The sequence below is a fragment of the Ictidomys tridecemlineatus genome, chromosome 4 (genome assembly GCF_052094955.1).
Source record: "Ictidomys tridecemlineatus isolate mIctTri1 chromosome 4, mIctTri1.hap1, whole genome shotgun sequence".
Classification (NCBI taxonomy): Eukaryota; Metazoa; Chordata; class Mammalia; order Rodentia; family Sciuridae; genus Ictidomys; species Ictidomys tridecemlineatus.
Genome location: NC_135480.1, coordinates 210,198,588 through 210,219,561, shown reverse-complemented (window position 1 = coordinate 210,219,561; position 20,974 = coordinate 210,198,588). Strand labels below are relative to the sequence as shown.

Genomic DNA, 20,974 nt, shown 5'->3' with positions numbered 1-20,974 from the left:
GCCACACGTTTAAAGCTACTTCACAAAAACAAGACCTAAGAACATCTAATAAGCACAGGAAAATGTGTTCAATACTGTCAAGCACCCAATGCCTGGAACTCTCCTCTGTTGCTGATGGGAACACAAGTGGAATAACCACCTTAGAAAACCGGCAGTTTCTTTTAAGGTTAAATGTACTTTTATCACATGACCTGGTGACTCCACTCCCAGGTGTTTACCAAGAGAAATGAAAACTCACACCCTGGATGGCTTCAAGTCACAGCAGGTAGTTCCCAACAGAGAGCTGGAAACAATGGGGCCATGTGCAAGCACAAGCTGCTGAGTCAGAGAAGTAGGCAGCCACTGTGGTGTGGCTGGCATGATACAGGCAGACACAGACCCCTCACTGGACATCCTAACGCAGGAAAAGCTCACCTTCAGGGAAGGCGGGCAGGGTGAGCAGTTGTGGGGACTCAGGTGGTGGACATCTCCTCTTGGCTGTGGCTGTACCAGCATGTGCACTTAGTACAGCTGAAACAGACTTAAAAGGTAACCCAAAGGGAAAAGCAAAAATCCATTTGATTAAGGGAAGCTCCACAGAAGACCCAACATCAGACCACAGAAACCCAGGGTGCACCAGAGTCGCCTGAGCCACTCGAAGGGAGGCAGTGTGCTTGTGAGCCAGCAAAATGGTGAATCCCTCAACAGCTCCCAGCGCAGTTCCTCAGCTCGGCATACCCCCAGTGAATCCCATGGGAGTTTCAAGCTGATTTCAAAACCTACATGAAATGATGAAGACCAAGGCCCTCGTTGAGGGCTCCAGTACATGTGGAAATCAGTACCTGAGACTTGGGTGGGCAAGCCCAGGCACTGGGGACACTTGAGCTGTGGTAACAGTCACTACAGCAGGGAGGGTGGTCTCCCAGCCAGGGTGCAAGAGACAGGCATCCAAGCAGAAAATAAAACCTGAGCTGACCAAGTCCATGGGGCATGGACCCAAATGTGAGGGCTCAAGTGTGACTTCCAGAACTCACTTGGGTTCACACTCTAACAAGGGTATCACAAAAGCCAAACAGGCATACAGGAGAAGACTGGTAAGTCAGACCCCAATAGGAACAAGGACCAAACTTGCTGAAGGCATAGCAAGGAGGCAAGAAAGCCACACAGGAAGGAGGCCTGTGGCACCCAGAAGAGACACAGCGTCCACCAGGACAGGCACCACCAATCAACAGGAGGAGCACTAGCCACAGTTCCTAGGAGAAGCCCCCTATAAGTCACACGCAGACATCAGAGAGCCAGAACCCCAGCATCCAGCCTCTCTGGGGGAGCATGTTGTTCCACGGTGCTGGGCCTCCCAGGAGAGGACTGTGGGGACCACAACCTAGGGTCGAGGGCAGCTGTGGAGGCACTCATTTGCAGGGACTATACTGGTTTCTGTGGTCTGGTGGCTACTGTCAAAGGTGAGAAAAACTCACGTCCCTACCGACCAGTGCTGGCTCGGCATCTCCGGAGTGTTCTAGGAGAGCACTTCCAGACTCAGGAGCTTCAGGAGGAGCAAGTCAAAGGCTCAACCAGCAAACTGCTCCAGCACTTTGAGCCATTTGAAGGGATGTAGTGGGTTTGTGAGCCAGCAAAACGGCGGAGGCCTCGACAGTCCCCAGCAAAGTTCCTCAGCCCGGCATACCCCCAGTGAACGAGGGATGCGCCTGCTGGCATTCTGGCCCAGGCCTTCCATCTACAGTGCAGTTCCCTTCTGTCCCTCTGCCTGTCAAGCACATGGCCCCTCCATCTCAGGTTCTAGAGGTGCAGTGGGGTGTGAGGAGAGTGGCCTGCAGCATGAGCTGGGCTCCCCCTCAGGAGTTCACTCCCTGTCCAGGGCTCAGCGGGTCTGTCTCCAGGGCCAGCGGCACAGAACCAGAGCTCACACCCACATTTCAGGGTTGCAGCCAGCTCCTCATGCCCAGCCCCTCACGGCACATCACCTTGTTGTCTAGGTCGAAGAGGTAAGAGTCTTCTTCCCGAACATCGGCTTCCGAATCTGAGATCAGCTCCCCGACATACCTGCAGTGAAGAGAGGGGACAGTGTGCCCACGGCCCCATGAACAAGCTTCTGTGGTCATTCCTGAGGCAGAGCATGACTACAGGCAAAGAGTGTGGGCAATGACCACTGGCAGACAGTGAGCTGCTGCTTGGAGGGTGAGTGTGACCAGGGCCTCTGCTGCAACCCACTCCCAAGCGACTGGATGCGCCTGCTCTGAGAGCTTTTCCTTGAGTACAGACATGCAGATGTCCCAGAAATGACTCATGTAGCCAGCAGACTTGAGTGACCCCAGACCCACTTACTCGCAGACAAAGGTGCCCAATGGGATGTCCTGCAGGGACCGCACGCCCCAGCCCATGTCCTGTGTCCGATAGAGCTGGAGCCTTGCCCTGGAAAACAGGGAGAGGGGAGATGGACATGTGCCCTGCACTCAAACTCAGCTCAGCATGTTCTGCAGTGAATGGCAGGAGTAGATGAAGAGGAAAGCCCTGGTTTCTTATCTGAGAACCATACAGCTCTGCATATGGCCAGCAGTAGCTCACACCCAGGAAGCTGGGAGCACAGACTGGGCCTATTGCCAAGGCGCGGAGTGCAGTGGCCCTGCCTGTGCAGCAGCTTCCTCACTGTGGCTGCCTAGTCCTCTGGGTGGCGTGGGGACCAAAGATGCTCATGCATGAAAGCCCTACTTCCGGGGAACGGGATGCTATGCTGTTGGCCACCCAGGCAGTGGCATCAGAAGGAGCCAAGCAAGCTCCTCAGAGCCTTGGGCACTGAAGCAGACCATGCTTGGGGAGTCTCCCCCAGTTTTGAGGACCCCTCAGAGCCACACACATCCTGTTGGCCCATTCATGGGTCCAGGGGATATGGCAGGACTGTGCTTGTTCCTGGAGGACAGAGAAGAGCAGGCTAGCCACCAGCACTCTGTCTGCACTCCAACACAGGCCACGGTTACTGATGTCAGACCCAAACCTGGGCAGGCTCGTAGAATGGAGGGCTTGAGTGACGAGGAAGAAGCCTGCAGACTAGCTGCCATCAGATGTCACCACTGGCTGCCAGAGACACAGTGGGTGAGCACAGAAGGCAGCAAGAGTGCTGTTAGGATGAAGTCCGTCCCACTGAAGAAGGGCATGAGAACTCAGGCTGCATCACCGCCTCTGCCTTCAGCACCGTGCCCAACACCACCTTCCTCTCTAGCAGAGTCTGAGTGGTGCACGGCTGCCCGTCACAGGCTGCACCCTTTCTAGAGCACAAGATATCGCTCCACCCATACCCACACATTCTAGTCCAGGGTGACTAGGCACCCACAGGTCTCCCACCTGAGACCGTTCTGCACGACACGGTTGCGGCAGTTCCTCCAGCAGGAGCAGGCGTGGTTGCACTCGAAGATCAAGGGAGGCTCAGCCATGTTGAACTCTGGCAGGAGTCGGCCGTCCTATGGACAGACAGCAGCCATGGGGGCTTAGCAGAATCAGTTGCTTTTCTTTCCAAAAGGGTGGACACAAATGCATTTTTATAGAGTGTCCAGTGTGGCCTCAAATGAACATAAACCCATGATTTCTAGTCAAACTCTGAAACACCTGCTGGGGAACATGGGGTAAAGCTCTACACCAAGGGTTTGGAGCAGAGCCCCACCAGGAGCTGAGTGGCTGTGGAGGCTTCAAGGAGCTCACCTGGTCCCTGCTCGTCCACGGTCCTCCCTGCCCTCCTGCCTTCTCAGTCAGTCCAGGGCTACAGTATTGGGGTCCCCACTTCCTTTAGGTGGTTGGCACCTCCTGGACACTCCTGTACACTTGACCTTGCTGCTCTGAAAGTCCCTGCATCTAGGGACCCCACCACCTGCTCTCTTTCTACACCCCAAGCCAGACAAGGGTTGTGTACACGCCTGAGCCTTTGGAGTATTCTGAGCAGCTGCAACTACCCTTGGAGTACTTGCTCCTGCCCTGCCCTGCAGGAGCCACACCCCAGGACAAGATCTACTGGTACCTGCCAGCTCTGCCAGCCCTCTCTTGGTGACCTCCTGTCATTCAGAAAACACATTTCACGCTCCACAATTTCCTCCTCCTCTGAAGATCCCTTGGGAAAGACTCTGCTGTCCCCATTCTCAGCCTGCTGCTTCTTCACCCAACACCCCAGCCCCTCCCACCAGTGACCCCTGGACTCCCAAACCAAGCCTTCCACTATGTTCCTAAACTGCACCCTGGGCCTTTGAACTCTTCTCTTCTTAGCTTTTCCCTCAGGGCCCCTCACTGGACTTTTCCTGCCAGCACCTGCCAGTCACTTCCAAGCCCAAGGCTGCCCTGGCCACCCTGCCCAGTGATGCTCCCTCCATCCAGCCCAGCCCCAGCGTGTACCATCCCTTGGTGTGTCTCACACCACTCACACTGGCAAGGACAAGGCAGAGCTCACCAGACATTGCAACAAAGGTTTCCTCCTGTGGCTGAGCCAGGCCAACTCCAGTTCCAGAAAAGCCCTCCTCCCAGCCTGTGGCCTCCTTCTGCCTATGCACACCAGCTCACCTCTGGCTCCCACTCCCCAAGTTGCTGGGATAGTCTTGGAACAGGAAGTGACGTGTTTTTGTGCCCCTCCTCCAGCAGAACTTACCCTGCAAGCACATCTGCAGCAAAGGAACAATCCTCACCTTATCATACCAGCAGCGCATGCTGAGCTGGCCACACATGCAGGTACTGGAGGAGCAGTCGTCTATGCACACGCAGTACTGGGGATGAGAGTAGCAGGGCACCATCAGACACGGGCAGACTTGGCCCCCTACTCTTCCTCCCATGGTCACATGTGTTGCAAATTGTCAAAATTACCCTTTGTCTGATATGATCTTTCTCAGGAGAGCCAGAAAGGACACTTGGAACACTAAGAAAGTCACTGAGTGCTTGAGGAGAGGAAGGGGAGGTCAATGAGGCACAGCCCCCAAGGAGTTAAAGGCCAGAATCCACAGGAAGACAAGTCAGGGCCCACAGCCTCTCACCTGAGGCCGAGAACCAACACCCCAGGAGGGTGGTGGGGCTACCCACAAACAAAGCCACAAGGACAGCCTTTGAGAAGGTCTGATTTCAGCCATAAAAGGAAAAGACTGCAAGTCACAACTACCTGGTAGCCTGCACAACCCCACAGACACTTGTTAGACTACACCCTGCAGTGGGAGCTGGGGGCCAAGGGTGCCTCCAAGGCTCTGCACGGGACTCCTCTCCTTCCTGACCCAAGGACCAGGCAACAACAGCATCCTGAGCAACCATGGGCTGGGGAATGCTTGGCCCTGCTCTGGATCAGCAAAGCCTAAGAGGCGGGCCCCGCGGCCTCTAGCATGGGACTCAGGATCCTTTTTCTGGAAGAATCTTCTTCTGCCCTCCACCTCCTTTGTGGGAGGTAACTGATACAAAACTACCGCCATGCCACTGCAGCCCTCTGCTGAGAGTGGGAAGAAAACCCAGAGCCCAGGCTCCGGAGGCCCCCGCTCCTGGTCTGTCCAGTGTCCCTCCCCACCAACCTGCAAGTGAGTGATGTTCCTGTCGATGCTCATGGGGGAGGTCACGCAGTTCTGGGAGACATACTTGTAGTTGGTGGGGCAGGGCTCGCTGTCCACAGCGTTGACACAGGGGATGGGGATGCACTCATAGCCTCGAGCAATGTCTCTGCCGGGGAAAGGGGGCCATCAGGAGCTCTGTCCAGCGGGGCCTGCCCCCAAAGGTCAAAAGTGCCCACAGAGCTGCTGGCTCTGGGGCCTCCTCACCTGCTCACCGTCTTCTCGACAGGGGCGGGCCTGTCGGGGGCCGAGTCCCGCAGAGCCTTGCTGGTCTGCAGCGCGCTCCACACCTGCGAGTCGAGGCTCGCGCACTGCAGGGGTGTTTCTCCTTCCTTGTTTTTTAAGGTGACATCTGAATCCCGAGAAAGAAAGAGGCTAAAAGGAAAAACGTAAGCCAACAAAACATCCAAATCTGAATTTATAAGAGAGAAAGATGAGATTTATCAAATGAGTCTACTGGCTAGGAACAGAGCAGGGTCCACCTTGCCACGCCCTCCACATGTACAGCCTAGGGCACCAGGCCTCACTCTGCCCCACACCCAGTGGTCGCAGGAAGGGTGTGCAAGAACTAGGATGGCCAGTGATTTTTATTTCAGATTTATCTGCAAGGATAAGGGGAGAGACAACGGGGAGAAGACTCTGTTCTGTCCCTGAGCAGGGTGGGCAGCCAGAGTGTGACCCCACTGATGGGGCCACAACCTCACCTTGGGCACAGCACTTCAAGTGAGGCAGCAGTCACAGGTTCCCTCCTTCCCCAAAAAGCAAAAACTCCACCCAGGACCCCACCAGAACAGGGTGTGTTTAAAGAGGGCCCTGGGCAGCCAATATAGGCTCTACTCACAGCTCTAGCCGCGTCTACAGGGAACCCTGCTCCTGGGATGGGACACCCAAAAGCCTCTGAGGGCCTCACTTGGAGAAGAACTGTCCCCACACTGCTTCCTGGTAGGAGTGTTAGGTCAAAGATCGGCCCAAGGTTCAAACTAAGAATTTGGGATTCTACAGGACCACACTCCCTAAGCCACAAACATGCCACAGCTGATCTCAGAGGGGACTGGGAAATATGCTCCTTTTCCTGCAAGACCCCAAGGACACTTGTCCACCACCAAGAACAGAGAGCTGCACTGGTGTCAGACCTGGTATGGACATGACCACTGAGCAGCCCTCAGGGCTGAGGACAGCAACACACTTACACAACACAGTCGTAGCGATTCTCCCTGGCAGCGATGTGCAGGGGTGAGTCTCCGTGGATGTTCACGGCGTGCAGGTCACACTTGGCAGCCAGGAGTATCTCAGCTATGTCCACACAACCCGAGAATGCAGCCCAGTGCAGGCAGATGTTTTCCTCCTGGGCAGAGACACAGTGAGAGCCCCGTGAACGACACTCCTGGCCAGGTGCAAGGTGCTGAGACCAGGTGATAGCAACCCCTCTGCTTGCGGGCCTGAAGAAGGGCCTCACAGTGCAGAGAGCAGTTTCCTACCTGAACTCCACAGCACCCTTTCTTCCTATTTTAAAAGTCAAAATTGTAGTATAGCGCATGCTTGTAATTCCAGCGGCTCGTGAGGCTGAGACAGGAAGATCTCAAGTTCAAAGCCAGCCTCAGCAAAAGTGAGGCACTAAGCAACTCAGTGAGATGCCGTCTCTAAATTAAATACAAAATAGGGCTGGGAATGTGGATCAGTGGTCCATTGCCCCTGAGTTCAATCCCTAGTACTGAAATGCTTCCCCTCCCCCAAAAAAGAGTATTTTTAAAATCGGGCATGGGGGCAGGGACACCCAACCAGAATTATACTACCTTAAATGCCATATATCATTTACATAACCAGTGGGACACTCTTTTATTTTCAAAAACTGACACTTTCCCAAACAGCTAAATAGTTTCACAGGACTAATGCTCGTTTAATATATGAAAACAACAAAACTATTTAATTTAAAAATTACCTTGAAAACTAATTTTGGGGGGACAGGGGGTGACAGGGGATTGAACCCAGGAGTGTATTATCACTGAGCCACATTACTAGCCATTTTTATTTAGAGACAGGGTTTCACAAAGTTGCTTAGGGCTTCACTGATCTGCTAAGGCTGGTCTGAAACCTGTGATCCTCCTGCCTCAGCCTCTGAAGCTGCTAGAATTATAGCATACATTACCACCGCACCCAGCTTAAAAAAAATGTTTAAGTAAAACAAAAATAAAACATGGAAAAGTATCTGTGCTACATGTAAAACAGATAATTTATAATTAATTCACAATTAATAATGGTAAGTTTCTTAGAGCATAATTGTGGGAAAAACAAAAAAAGGTATTACCATGATAAAGAGCTTACAGAAAAGACAAAAAAAAAAAAAAAACAACATAAATAGGAGAAAATGTTGAGCCCTATCAGATAGCTAAGAAACGGGCTTAAAACATCAACAATGATATCTCCAGCTGGACAAAATGCAGCTCTGTGGGAGGTGACACCCACACCCCACCACCCCCACCACCCCCACCTCAGCTGAGCTCTGCAGCCCCACCCAGAGGGCCTGGGGACATTGCTGGTGCCTACTGTCCAGCGCACTGCCACCCACTTCATTTTCCTCTCCAGTGTGGTGCTAATGCCCTCTATCCTGTTTTTTCTCCCATCATGAATAAGTCTTCTTCAACTGTTGGAGGCACGCTGTGCTGCCAACCCCACACCCCCGCTTCCTCTGAGGTCTGCCTCTGCTGACCTACCCTTGCTCTGCCCCCTCCCCTCCCCTCCCCTCCCCTCCAGCCTGTCCTCTGTGAGGTCCCATTCCTGCCCAGCCATTTCCAGGCATACCCAAACCCGCTCCCTCTCCTAAATCCCTTCCCAGACCTCTGTCGTGGTCTCTATCCTTCGTCCTGGAGTCCCAGTGTCTCTTTCACATTGAAACCACTCCCTTCTTTCCATTTTCCTTCTCTATAGCAGTCATTTTTTAACAACCAGCAACTTAACAGGTTTTTTCTTTTTTAATATTTCATGCTTTAGTTTTAGGTGGACACAATATCTTTATTTTTATGTGGTGCTGAGAATGGAACCCAGTGCCTCAGGCTAGAATTATAGCATACATACCAGGCTAGTGCGCTACCACTTGAGCCACATCCCCAGCCAAAATTAACAAGTTTTTTAAAAGGTCAATCACATCCCCCAAACCTCAGCTGCCCAGATTCCTTCTTCCCACCAAGTAGTACCCCTGTCTGCTGAGGGACCCACCCTCAAAGAATCTGCTCCACCTCCTAGTCCACGAATATCTCATGCTGGTTGGTCACCAGTTTGCTAGTGTCCTGGTGGGCCTTTAGCAGCATGCCCTCCTTGAAGCTCTATGAAGGCACAGCCCCTGACTGTCACCACAGTGGGAACACTTCCTTCAACTTGTGCTCTTTGTTCTGCAGGTTTGTCTTGCCACGAACCAGGGTGGGGGGTGGGGAGGTGGTCTCCTGTGACGTCATTGTTGGCGATGCATGGCGCTAGCATGGCCCTCCACCAGTGCTGTCTACTCTGCCAGCTTTGAGTGGACCTTACTCCTTGGTGATGGGCACCCAGTCGCTTATGTTTTTGGCACAGCTCGAGCTACTGGAGACCCACCAGATACGGAGATAGGCGCGTGCTGTAAGCAACAGAGGCTATCTGCTTCTTTTGCTGAATGATTTCTGAAGGCCAAACACGCCAACTGCTGATTGTAGGATGTAAACATAGATTGACCTGAAGTGGTTCCCACTCTAGCAGCACAGCCTGGGTGGAGCTCACTCTGGCAATTTCCCCAGTGGCCAGAGTCAAGCCAACCATCCACTTAGTTACAGGGGCTCGGCACAGAATCCCACGGGCAGATTCAGAGCTGCGTCCAGCTCATCTGTAACACTAGGGTGCTCTCAGACAAGTGGACAATCTCCCATCCAGTGTGCACGAGTCAAGGCTTTTCAGCTCAGTGCACATTAGGAAAGAAGAAAGCAGAACAGGGGTAGTATCGTCGTCTTGCCACCCTCCCTGCCAAGCGCCGACTGCCCTGAGCATGGGCTTCATTGCTGCCTCTGCTTCTCAAGGAAAAACTAAAAATTAATGTCTTTTCCTTGACCTCACTGTTTTCTGAAAACCTTAGTGTGTAAGGGTTCTTTTCTGATTGTTAATCTTAGTGGCCTTCTGACCCTCTGTTGTTCTTCTGGTTTCCATCTCCCCACAAATCCTGAACTCAAAATCCTGTTTCCTCAGGGGCTTCTCTTTCCTTTATCAGAATGATTTATGACTCTGTAACCAGAATTTCACTTTTGAGAACTTCCAATCATCCATGACCCTCCTCTTGTGGGACTGCTCCAACCTCTGGTTCAGAGGGCGATGACACTGCTTTCTTCTGTGGACCAGGTGATAGCACTGGAGCTGCCCAGATCTCAGCTACACATGGATGGGACCAGGCAGAGCCCCTGGAGCTCAGGATAGGGGAGAGAGAGCTCTGAAAGAGGCTCTGGAGACCTGTGCTTTACCTGCCGGGCCTATCCCCAAGGCAGGTGAGAAGTACTGTCCATCCACACGCCAGAGACTGGAGGATGCAGGAAGGCCTGCCTCAGTTACGGGGACAGCATCACCCCTGCACTGAGAGCTGATCCAGAGCCATCTACCACCCTGGCCAAACCCCATACCATCAGACTGACCCAGGCCAGCAACTACCCTAGAGCAGAGCTCAGGAGTTCCATGGGGGGCAAGGATCCCAATACCCTGATGTCTATAAAAAACAGGTTACGAGATTCACAGAGAAGCAAGAATCATAAGCTGCCAACCACACTAGGACGGCCACGGCTGTTGGACTGGCAGACATGGCCACCAGGAAGCCAGTGGAACACATAATCAGAGGTGCAGGAAAGATTTACTACAAGTGCCTCAAGAATTCAAAGAACCTTTAGGGTTGAAAACCACCACATCTGAAAGAATGTAACTGCATGACTGCATCACAGAAGTGAGTTGGAAGACATACTGATAAAACTAGCCAGGCTGAGGTGCAGAGTGAAAAATAATTTTGAAGAACTAACAAGAGCATCTGTGGGGTTTTCACACAGTCTAATATACATGTATCTAGAACTCTGGGAAGGGTGGTGGGCAAAGATGCAACTAAAGAAAAGACAACCATATAATTTACAAATTTGACAAAACCCTAAATCCACAGATCCAAGATCTAAGAGCCAAGGGTGGGGGTGCATGCCTGTAATCTCAGTACTCAGGAGCCTGAGGCAGGAGGATCTCAAGTTCGAGGCCAGCCTGGGAACTTAGTGGAAACTTGTCTCCAAATAAAAATAAAAAGAAGTCTAGGGATGTGGTTAAGTGGAAGAGAACCTCTGTACCAAAAAAAAACTAAAACACTCAATAATCCTATGCAGACACAGAGACAACACCAAGGCATGTCATAAAAGCTCAAGAGTAGCCAGAAAGGAAAGAATTTGTTATACACGAGAGACCAGGAAGCACGTTCAAAGCAGTCAAGACTGCAGGAAGCAATGTACACATCATTGAGAGAAAAAACGAGACTAGGACTCTGACCACCAAAGCACCTTTCAAAACATGAGGGCCAGGTAGGGGCTGTGCAGGGATGAGCGTATGCAGGAACTCATCACTAGCCAGCCTACACTACAAGAAATGTGGCAGGTGTGAGACTGGCAGGAGCAGCAGTGTCGGGGAAACAGGTCTAACAGCGGAGGATCAGCTAGCAACCACCAACCAGGCCAAAAGGCAGGACATATACTCCTGGAAGCCAGCAGGCGTGGAAAAGCCCCTGATGTTAGGGCAAGAGACAGAAAATGCAGGGAAGAGGGGAACAAAGCTCGGGAGGAAGTGACAAGAGAGGACAAGGCTCTTTTGCCAAGTCTCCCATCAGGACCCAGGCAGACACCAGCTAGGGACAGGCGGGTCAATTCGTGCACATAGACAACAGGCTTCTGACAAACATGCAAAATTAATTCTACAGGAAAAGGGCAACTTTTTTCCCAATAGACTGGTAGACCTTTGACCCACACCTCATGTCACACATAAAAATCAACTCAAGCTGAACGTAGTGACACACACCTGTAAATCCCAGCGGCTTGGGAGGCTGAGGCGGGATAATTACAAGTTCAAAGACAGCCTCAGCAATGGCGAGGCACTAAGCAACTCAGTGAGACCCTGTCTCTAAATAAAACAAAAAATAGGGCTTGGGATGTGGCTCAGTGGCCAAGTGCCCCCGAGTTCAACCCCCAGTATACCACCTCTCCCCACAAAAAAAAAAAAAAAAAAAAAAAACCCTCAAAATAGCCCACAGACCTAAAGCCTACAGCCATAAGGCTGCTGCCCAAAACATGGGGTAAGATCTTCAGGGTCTCAGTATCTTCAAATGCACAATGGTTTCATAAACAGAATTCCAAAGCAGAATCCACATATACGCACGAAAATAAACTGGGCTCTGTAGCAATTCTAAAACTTCCAAAGACGTATCCATAAAGCATATCTGATAAAGACTTTGTTTCCAGAATATTTTTTAAAAAATATGGAGATTCAAGAACAAGAAAATTATCCACCAAATAAATAAATAAAATAAATAAATAAATAAATTAGATCTTAGCAGACCCTTCAGAAAACACACAGAAAATAAGTCCACAAAGATGATTATCATTAGTCAATACAGAAATGAAAATTAAATGAAGATTGAAGCCACTATGAGACACTACCACACAGTTACTTTAAGGCTAAAACTAAAGAGACTGAGGCACTAAGTGCTGGGGAGAAAGCTACAGTCAGAACCCTCACACGTCACAGAGGCAAGCCACTTTGGACAACAGCATACCTATAGGTAAACCCGGTCCTGTACTTCCAGGTATTCCCTCGAGTAAAGGTGCATATGTTCACCACAGCCCTGTGACAGTCAAATGTCAAAGACCACCAAGAAAGGACAGCAAACAGACGCATAGGGAGGACCTGCTTTAGGCAGCAAGGAGCCACCCCACGGGGCATGAGGGTGAGCCTCAGAACAGATGCACCAACCACACTCAGGTGGGCACTTAAAAGAAAAGCAGTACAGTCTAAAAGGCCCAACAGAGCCCAACAGAAAACCAGCAAGGGCCACGAACACACCAAGAAGGCCAAGCAGAGATCAATGGGCCTGGGTGCAGGTGGAGAACTCCAGAGTGAGCAATGCGTGCCTTAGGCATCTTCACTGTGCTGATGGCCTCCAGAACCTATCCAACTTTAAGTCACAGAATCAGCTAGGGATGGTGGCAGCACCTATAATCCCAGACACTGGGGAGGCTGAGGCAGGAGGATCACAAATCTGAGGCTAGCCTAGGCAGCACAGCAAAACCCTATCTCAAAAGCTTAAAGGGGCATTGGGGCGGGGGCCAGGTGGGATGGGGGCGCTGGAGTATAGAGTACAGTGCTTGAGGTCCTGGGTTCAAAAAAAAAAAAAATCAGTTCTAGCTCCTAAACAAAAGGTCCCAGTATAAACACACAAGTTAGAGAGCTAATCAACCCTTCCACTTCATGGAAAAAGCCACCAGCACCCCAACTCCAGGCCCAATGAAACCCCAAGCACACAGGCCAACCCCTTGACTAGGGAATGTGCCTGAGGCAGTGCTATGCTCAGTCCTGAATGCCCCAAGGCCCTTATATTATAGGCCTGCTCCTCAACGTGGCACAACTAGGAGGTGGCAGAACTTTTAAGAGGTGGGGTGGTGAGGACAGGGGTATGTTCCCTGCAAGAGAGTCCTTCCTGGAGAGGGAAGATGGTGGCAAAGGGAGTGCATCACCCCCGTGTACTGCATCACTGTGCGGGAGAATGACAAGTTAGAACGGCTAAAAGCTATCTTGTTAGGAATTTCCAGCAAAATTGGGGTGCTCCAAAAACTCGAGGAAGGATTTCCATCGCCCAAGGATCAGTTACTGAGGCTCAAACGCGAGCGATTTGTCTGCACGGAGGGTCAAACTGCTTATTCACCAAATCGCCCCGCTGCTAGAGACTGCGGCGCCGGGAAACCACAAGCTAGCAACGCAAAGATACGGCGCTGCGGATTCTGCGGGCTCCGGCCGGCTGTGCCCTCACTGTGCTCAGTGCTGAATTCTGGGTTTGAGACGGGGAAGGAAGCGGTCCAGTTCGGTTCTCCACACCAGCCAGACCACCAAGGAAGCCAGCGGCCACCGTCTTGGAGAGCTGACATCACCATCGCCTGTTTTCGACTGATCGCAGCTCATTCAGCTATAGAACAGGTAATTTCAGGCTGCCGTTTGCCTGCGTCTCGGAGACAAACTGCTCAAGCTCAGTGCTAAAGAACCCGCGGAAACTGCTTCTCGGTAAGGGTCCTGCTGAATACTGTGGAGGTAAATACCAACCGAGCCTTCATAGGTAGTGGCAACAGGATTGAGACGGGGCTTGAGAGGGTCGGTCAGGACCCACCCATTGCTATGGTCACCCGGCAAAGGGAACGAAATGCTGCCATTCGCATGGGATACCAACATGGCAGAGATCTGACGTCAACAGAAAGCAGTGGAGGAGATAACTTCATTGATACCAGCGGCACAGGTGTGTAATCCTCTAGCCCCACCCTCCACACAGCGGGAAACCTCAAGGGCCCCTCCCAGCTCTCCCGTGAGCATGACAGTCAGACCGAGGGATTCAGGAGTGGTGCGGGACCGCGGCACCGGACCCCCGGGTTACCACTCCCACCAGCGCAGACAACTGAGGTCTCTTGCACCAGCTCCTGGGGGCATGGCTACCGGAGGGCAAGCAAAATACGCCGAACGCTCTCAGCCCCAATCTCCACAACCTTAGGGGCTGAGGGATTGGCAAGCAGGGATAGGGTGCTCAGTTGTTCAAGAAGATACAGCTCCCGTGAGCAGCAGACCTGGCATGTAGCCAGTACTGTGGTGAGCGTCACCTGTGAACGGGACCTGTGGTGAGGTGACTAGACACAAGAAACGGCCTGAGACACCCAGGAGTGGAGACCTGCGCAGTCAGGGAGGAGGAGCTGCTGCACAGTGATTGGTTCCCGCGCACTGAGAGGAGAAGTTTGGCCCGGTGGGCACAGCTCCACCTACTAGAAGAGAAGTTAATCAAACTCTAAGTGCATTTTTAAATTTTTTTTTATTTTTAATTTTAATTTTTTCTTTTTTAATTTTTAAAAATGCTTTTTGTATTATTTATTTATTTTTTACTATCACTTTTTTATTAATTTCTTTAATTTTTTCTTTTTTTAGTCTCTATATTTTTCTTTTGTCTTTTCATTTCTTTTCAATTTCCTTATTCCTCTTTCCTTGAATTCTATCTGTTTACTCTCATTCTCTTTAGTGACTTCTTCCCTTCCCTTCTAATACCTTTCCTCCCAAGCAATACGACGCTGTTTATGTGTAATTTACTAAATATGTATAGGTCAATGTTCCGAGGCGTTATATAGTGCTACCAAGACCTTAAGTTCCCCCAAATACTCCAGACTATTCTCCTGTTAACATCCCTCATCAGTAGAGCAACCTTCCAAGGTTGTCAAGAGATACTAACCTTAATACCATCACATCATTCAACTAAAATATAAGTCCCAAGACCAAACCACAGACCGCTATATGCCATCAGAATCCGTACACAGTTTAGGAAACGAATGAACCTACATTAAAGTGCAACAAAACTCATCATCTCTAGTCATAGTCTCCCATCACAAAAGAGAGACCCCAGAGACACATAAAACCAAATAAATTTATAGGAGTGAACAGTAACTTAGCAGTCAAACAGAGCAAGAAGTAACAAAAGCAGCATGAAAAAGCAAGGAAGAAAAGGAGTACAAACAATGCAGGACAGCCTAAATATACAGGAGGACCTAGAGGCATCAGAAAAATGGCCAAATAAAAAACTAAAAAATACCTTAGATAGATGGAATGGAATCTCAGAGAGGATATGAGAGAGCAAATTCAAACAATGAAAGAACTCATTGAAAATGAAATACACAAGCAAATAAAGGAAGCAAATAAGCATCTTTATCAGGAGATAGAGATTATTAAAAAAATCAAACAGTAATTTTAGAAATGAAGGAAACTATAACCCAAATTAAAAACTCAATTGAGAGTATCACCAACAGAGTGGAGCAAGTAGAAGCCAGAATGTCAGATAATAAAGACAAAATATATCATCTTGAAAATATATCATCACGAGAAATATATCATCACGAGAAAAACATCCAAGAGATATGGGATAACATAAAAAAAAACCAAACTTAAGAGTCATCGGGTTAGAGGAAGGCATAGAAGCTCAAACCAAGGGAATGGACAACCTGTTCAATGAAATAATTATAGAAAACTTTCCAGACATAAAAAAGGAAATGGATGTACAAATTGTAGATGCATACAGGACACCGAGCATACAAAATCACAGTAGACCAACGTCAAGACACATTGTTATGAAGATATCCAATATACAGAACAAAGAGAAAATATTAAAAGCTTCAAGAGAAAGGAGGCAGATTACATTCAGGGGTAAACCAATAAGGTTAACAACGAATTTTTTATCACAGACGCTGAAAGCGAGAAGATCCTGGAACAACATATTTCAAACTCTGAAAGACAATGGATGCCAACCAAAAATTTTGTACCCAGCAAACTTAAGCTTCAGGTACGACAACGAAATGAAAATCTTTCATGATAAATAAAAGTTAAAAGAATTTGCAGCCAGAAAACCAGCATTGCAAAGCACCTTGAGCAAAACACTACACCAGGAAGAAATGAAAAACAATAACAAAAACCAACAGTGGGAAGTACCCCAGTAAGCCAGAGAGCAGGGGGAAAGCTAATCATGGAGAAACAAACCAAATTTAAAAAAAAAAAAAAAAAGATAAATAATCAAACATGGCTGGAAATACAAATCATATATCAATAGTAACTCTAAACGTAAATGGCTTAAACTCACCAATAAAGCGACACAGGCTAGTATCATGAATTAAAAAAACAAATCCAACAATATGCTGCCTGCAGGAGACACATTTGATTGGAAAAGACACTACACAGGCTGAAGGTGAAAGGTTGGGAAAAAACATACCACGCATACGGTCCTCGTAAGCAAGCAGAGGTGGCCATCCTCATATCGAATAAAATCGACTTCAAGATTAAGTTAATCAAAAGGGATAAGGAAGGACATTATATACTGTTAAAAGGAACCATTCACCAACAAGACATAACAATTATCAACATCTATGCACCAAATAATGGTGCTGCGACATTCATAAAACAAACTCTCTTCAAGTTCAAGAATCAAATAAACCACAACACAATAATTACGGGTGACTTCAATTACGGGTGACCTCTCTCACCATTGGACAGATCCTCCAAACAAAAGTTGAATAAAAAAACAATAGAACTCAATATCACAATCAATAACCTAGACTTAACTGACATATATAGAATATATCAACCATCATCAAGTGGATATACTTTTTTCTCAGTAGCACATGGATCCTTCTCAAAAATAGACCATATATTATGCCATAGGGCAACCCTCAGTAAATATAAAGGTGTGGAGATAATACCATGCACCATATCTGATCATAATGGAATGAAACTGGAAATCAATGATAAAAGAAGGAAGGAAAAATCATACATCTCATGGAAAATGAACAATATGTTACTGAATGATCAATGGGTTACAGAAGACATAAAGGAAGAAATCAAAAATTCTTAGAGACAAATGAAAATACAGACACAACATATCGGAATCGATGGGACACAATAAAAGCAGTTTTAAGAGGGAAATTCATTGCCTGGAGGTCATTCCTCAAAAAAAAGACAAAAACCAACAAATAAATGAGCTCACACTTCATCTCAAAGCCCTAGAAAAGGAAGAACAAAACAATAGCAAATATAGCAGAAGGCAAGAAATAATTAAAATCAGAGCAGAAATCAACGAAATTGAAACAAAAGAAACTACTGAAAAAATTGACAAAACTAAAAATTGGTTCTTTGAAAAAATAAATAAGATCGACAGACCCTTAGCCACGCTAACAAAGAGAAGAAGAGAGACAACTCAAATTACTAACATACGAGATGAAAATGGAAATATCACAACAGATGCTACAGAAATACAGAAGACAATTAGAAATTATTTTGAAATCCTGTATTCCAATAAAATAGAAGATAGTGAAGACATCGATAAATTTCTTAAGTCATATGTTTTGCCCAGACTGAATCAGGAGGATACACACAATTTGAACAGACCAATATCAATGGATGAAATAGAAGAAGCAATCAAAGGACTACCAACCAAGAAAAGCCCACGACCGGATGGGTATACAGCCGAGTTTTAAAAAACCTTTAAAGAAGAATTAAAACCAATACTTTTCAAGTTATTTCGGGAAATAGAAAAAGAGGGAGCCCTTCCAAATTCATTCTATGAGGCCAACATCACCCTGATTCCAACACCAGACAAAGACACCTCAAAGAAAGAAAACTACAGACCAATATCTCTAATGAACCTAGATACAAAAATCCTCAATTAAATTCTGGCGAATCGGATACAAAAACACATCAAAAAAATTGTGCACCAAGATCAAGTAGGATTCATCCCTGGGATGCAAGGATGGTTCAATATACGGAAATCAATAAATGTTATTCACCACATCAATAGACTCAAAGATAAGAACCATATGATCATCTCGATAGACGCAGAAAAAGCATTCAAAAAAGTACAGCATCCCTTTATGTTCAAAACACTAGAAAAACTAGGAATAACAGGAACTTACCTCAACATTGTAAAAGCTATCTATGCTAAGCCTCAGGCTAGCATCATTCTGAAGAGAAAAATTGAAGGCATTCCCTCTAAAATCTGGAACAAGACAGGGATGCCCTCTCTCACCACTTTTATTCAATATAGTTCTCGAAACACTGGCCAGAGCAATTAGACAGACGAAATAAATTAAAGGCATAAAAATAGGAAGAGAAGAACTTAAATTATCACTATTTGCAGATGACATGATTCTATACCTAGAAGACCCAAAAGGGTCTACAAAGAAACTACTAGAATTAATAAATAAATTCAGCAAAGTGGCAGGATATAAAATCAACACGCATAAATCAAATGCATTCCTGTATATCAGCAACAAAACTTCTGAAATGGAAATGAGGAAAAACACCCCATTCATAATATCCTCAAAAAAATAAAATAAAATACTTGGGAATCGACCTAACAAAAGAGGTAAAAGACTTATACAATGAACACTACAAAACCCTAAAGAGAGAAATAGAAGAAGATCTTAGAAGATGGAAAAATATACCCTGTTCATGGATAGGCAGAACTAACATCATCAAAATGGCGATATTACCAAAAGTTCTCTATAGGTTCAATGCAATGCCAATCAAAATCCCAATGGCATTGCTTGTAGAAATAGATAAAGCAATCATGAAATTCATATGGAAAAATAAAAGACCCAGAATAGCAAAAGCAACTCTAAGCAGGAAGTGTGAATCAGGTGGTATAGCGATACCAGATTTCAAATTATACTACAGAGCAATAGTAACAAAAACAGCATGGTACTGGTACCAAAACAGGCAGGTGGACCAATGGTACAGAATAGAGGACACAGAGACTAATCCACAAAGTTACAACTATCTTATATTTGTTAAAGGGGCTAAAAGCATGCAATGGAGGAAGGAAAGCATCTTCAACAAATGGTGCTGGGAAAACTGGAAATCCAATGCAACAAAATGAAACTGAATCCCTTTCTCTCGCCATGCACAAAAGTTAACTCAAAATGGATCAAGGAGCTTGATATCAAATCAGAGACTCTGCGTCTGATAGAAGAAAAAGTTGGCTCCGACCTACAGACTATGGGGTCGGGCTCCAAATTTCTTAATAGGACACCCATAGGACAAGAGTTGATAACAAGAATCAACAAATGGGACTTACTTAAACTAAAAATTTTTTTCTCAGCAAGAGAAACAATAAGAGAGGCAAATAGGAAGCCTACATCATGGGAACAAATTTTTACTCCTCACACTTCAGATAGAGCCCTAATAACCAGAGTATACAAAGAACTCAAAAAATTAAATAAGATAACAAATAATCCAATCAACAAATGGGCCAAGGACCTGAGCAGACACTTCTCAGAGGAGGACATACAATTAATCAACAAGTACATGAAAAAATGCTCACCATCTCTAGCAGTCAGAGAAATGCAAATCAAAACCACCCTAAGATACCATCTCACTCCAGTGAGATTGGCAGCCATTATGAAGTCAAACAACAAGTGCTGACGAGGATGTGGGGAAAAGGGTACACTTGTACATTGCTGGTGTGACTTCAAATTGGTGCGGCCAATTTGGAAAGCAGTATGGAGATTCCTGGGAAAGCTGGGAATGGAACCACCATTTGACCCAGCTATTCCCCTTCTTGGACTATTCCCTAAAGACTTTAAAAGAGCATGCTATAGGGACACAGCTACAACAATGTTCATAGCAGCACAATTCACAATAGCTAGACTGTGGAACCAACCTAGATGCCCTTCAATAGATGAATGGATAAAAAAAAAATGTGGCATTTATACACAATGGAGTATTACTCTGCACTAAAAAATGACAAAATCATGGATTTTGCAGGGAAATGGATGGCACTAGAGCAGATTATGCTAAGTGAAGCTAGCCAATCCTTAAAAAATAAATGCCAAATGTCTTCTTTGATATAAGGAGAGCAACTAAGAACAGAATAGAGAGGAAGAGCATGAGAAGATCACCACTAAACAGGGATGAGAGGGGGGAGGGAAAGAGAGAGACAAGGGAAATTGCATGATAAAAGAAGGAGACCCTCATTGTTACACAAAATTACGTATAAGAGGAAGTGAGGGAAAAGGGGGGAAAAAACAAGAGAGAGAAATGAATTACAGTAGATGGGGTAGGGAGAGAAGACGAGAAGGGAGGGGATGGGAGGGGAGGGAAGGGGAGGGGAGGGGGGATAGTAGAGGTTAGGAAAGGCAGCAGAATACAACATACACTAGTATGGCAGTAGGTAAAAAAGTGGATGTGTAACCGATGTGAATCTGCATTATGTATATAGGGTAAAAATGAGAGTTCATAATCCGCTTCAATCAAATGTATGAAATATGATATGTCAAGAGCTTTGTAATGTTTTGAACAACTAATAAAAAAAAAAGAGAGAGAGCCCTTCCTCTTATTGGCCACAAGGGGAATATTTTGTTCCACCACATACTTTTCCCATGTGCTGCACCCGGCCCCCACCAATGGCTAACTGACCATGGCCTGAACCTTCAGCACCATGCCCATGGCAAAGAGGCAATGCAGTAGGAGACCACAGCTCTGCTGGCCCCAGATTTTCTTGCTCCCTCCTCTCCTCATCCAAACCCCTTGTCCATCCTCCTGTGAAGGTGAGCAGGCAGGCTCAGATACAAAAGGTAGAAGTGCCATGGAGGCTGCAGGCCAGGCCACAGAAG

The 20,974-nt window shown here is 47.3% G+C and overlaps 1 protein-coding gene across 7 annotated transcripts in view; it reads right to left on the bottom strand.

Annotated features, from left to right (window-relative positions):
- Ehmt1 (euchromatic histone lysine methyltransferase 1) overlaps window positions 1-20,974 on the bottom strand; it is a 157,903-nt gene that overhangs the window by 5,565 nt on the left and 131,364 nt on the right. For all 7 annotated transcript variants that reach the window (XM_078048823.1, XM_078048821.1, XM_078048822.1 and 4 more), the window contains 7 exons: window positions 6,746-6,900; window positions 5,763-5,930; window positions 5,520-5,664; window positions 4,659-4,736; window positions 3,337-3,452; window positions 2,323-2,409; window positions 1,962-2,040 (listed from right to left, as the gene is read on the bottom strand). In XM_078048823.1, coding sequence (XP_077904949.1) covers window positions 1,962-2,040; window positions 2,323-2,409; window positions 3,337-3,452; window positions 4,659-4,736; window positions 5,520-5,664; window positions 5,763-5,930; window positions 6,746-6,900 — 828 coding nt within the window. The remainder of the gene's footprint in view (window positions 1-1,961; window positions 2,041-2,322; window positions 2,410-3,336; window positions 3,453-4,658; window positions 4,737-5,519; window positions 5,665-5,762; window positions 5,931-6,745; window positions 6,901-20,974) is intronic.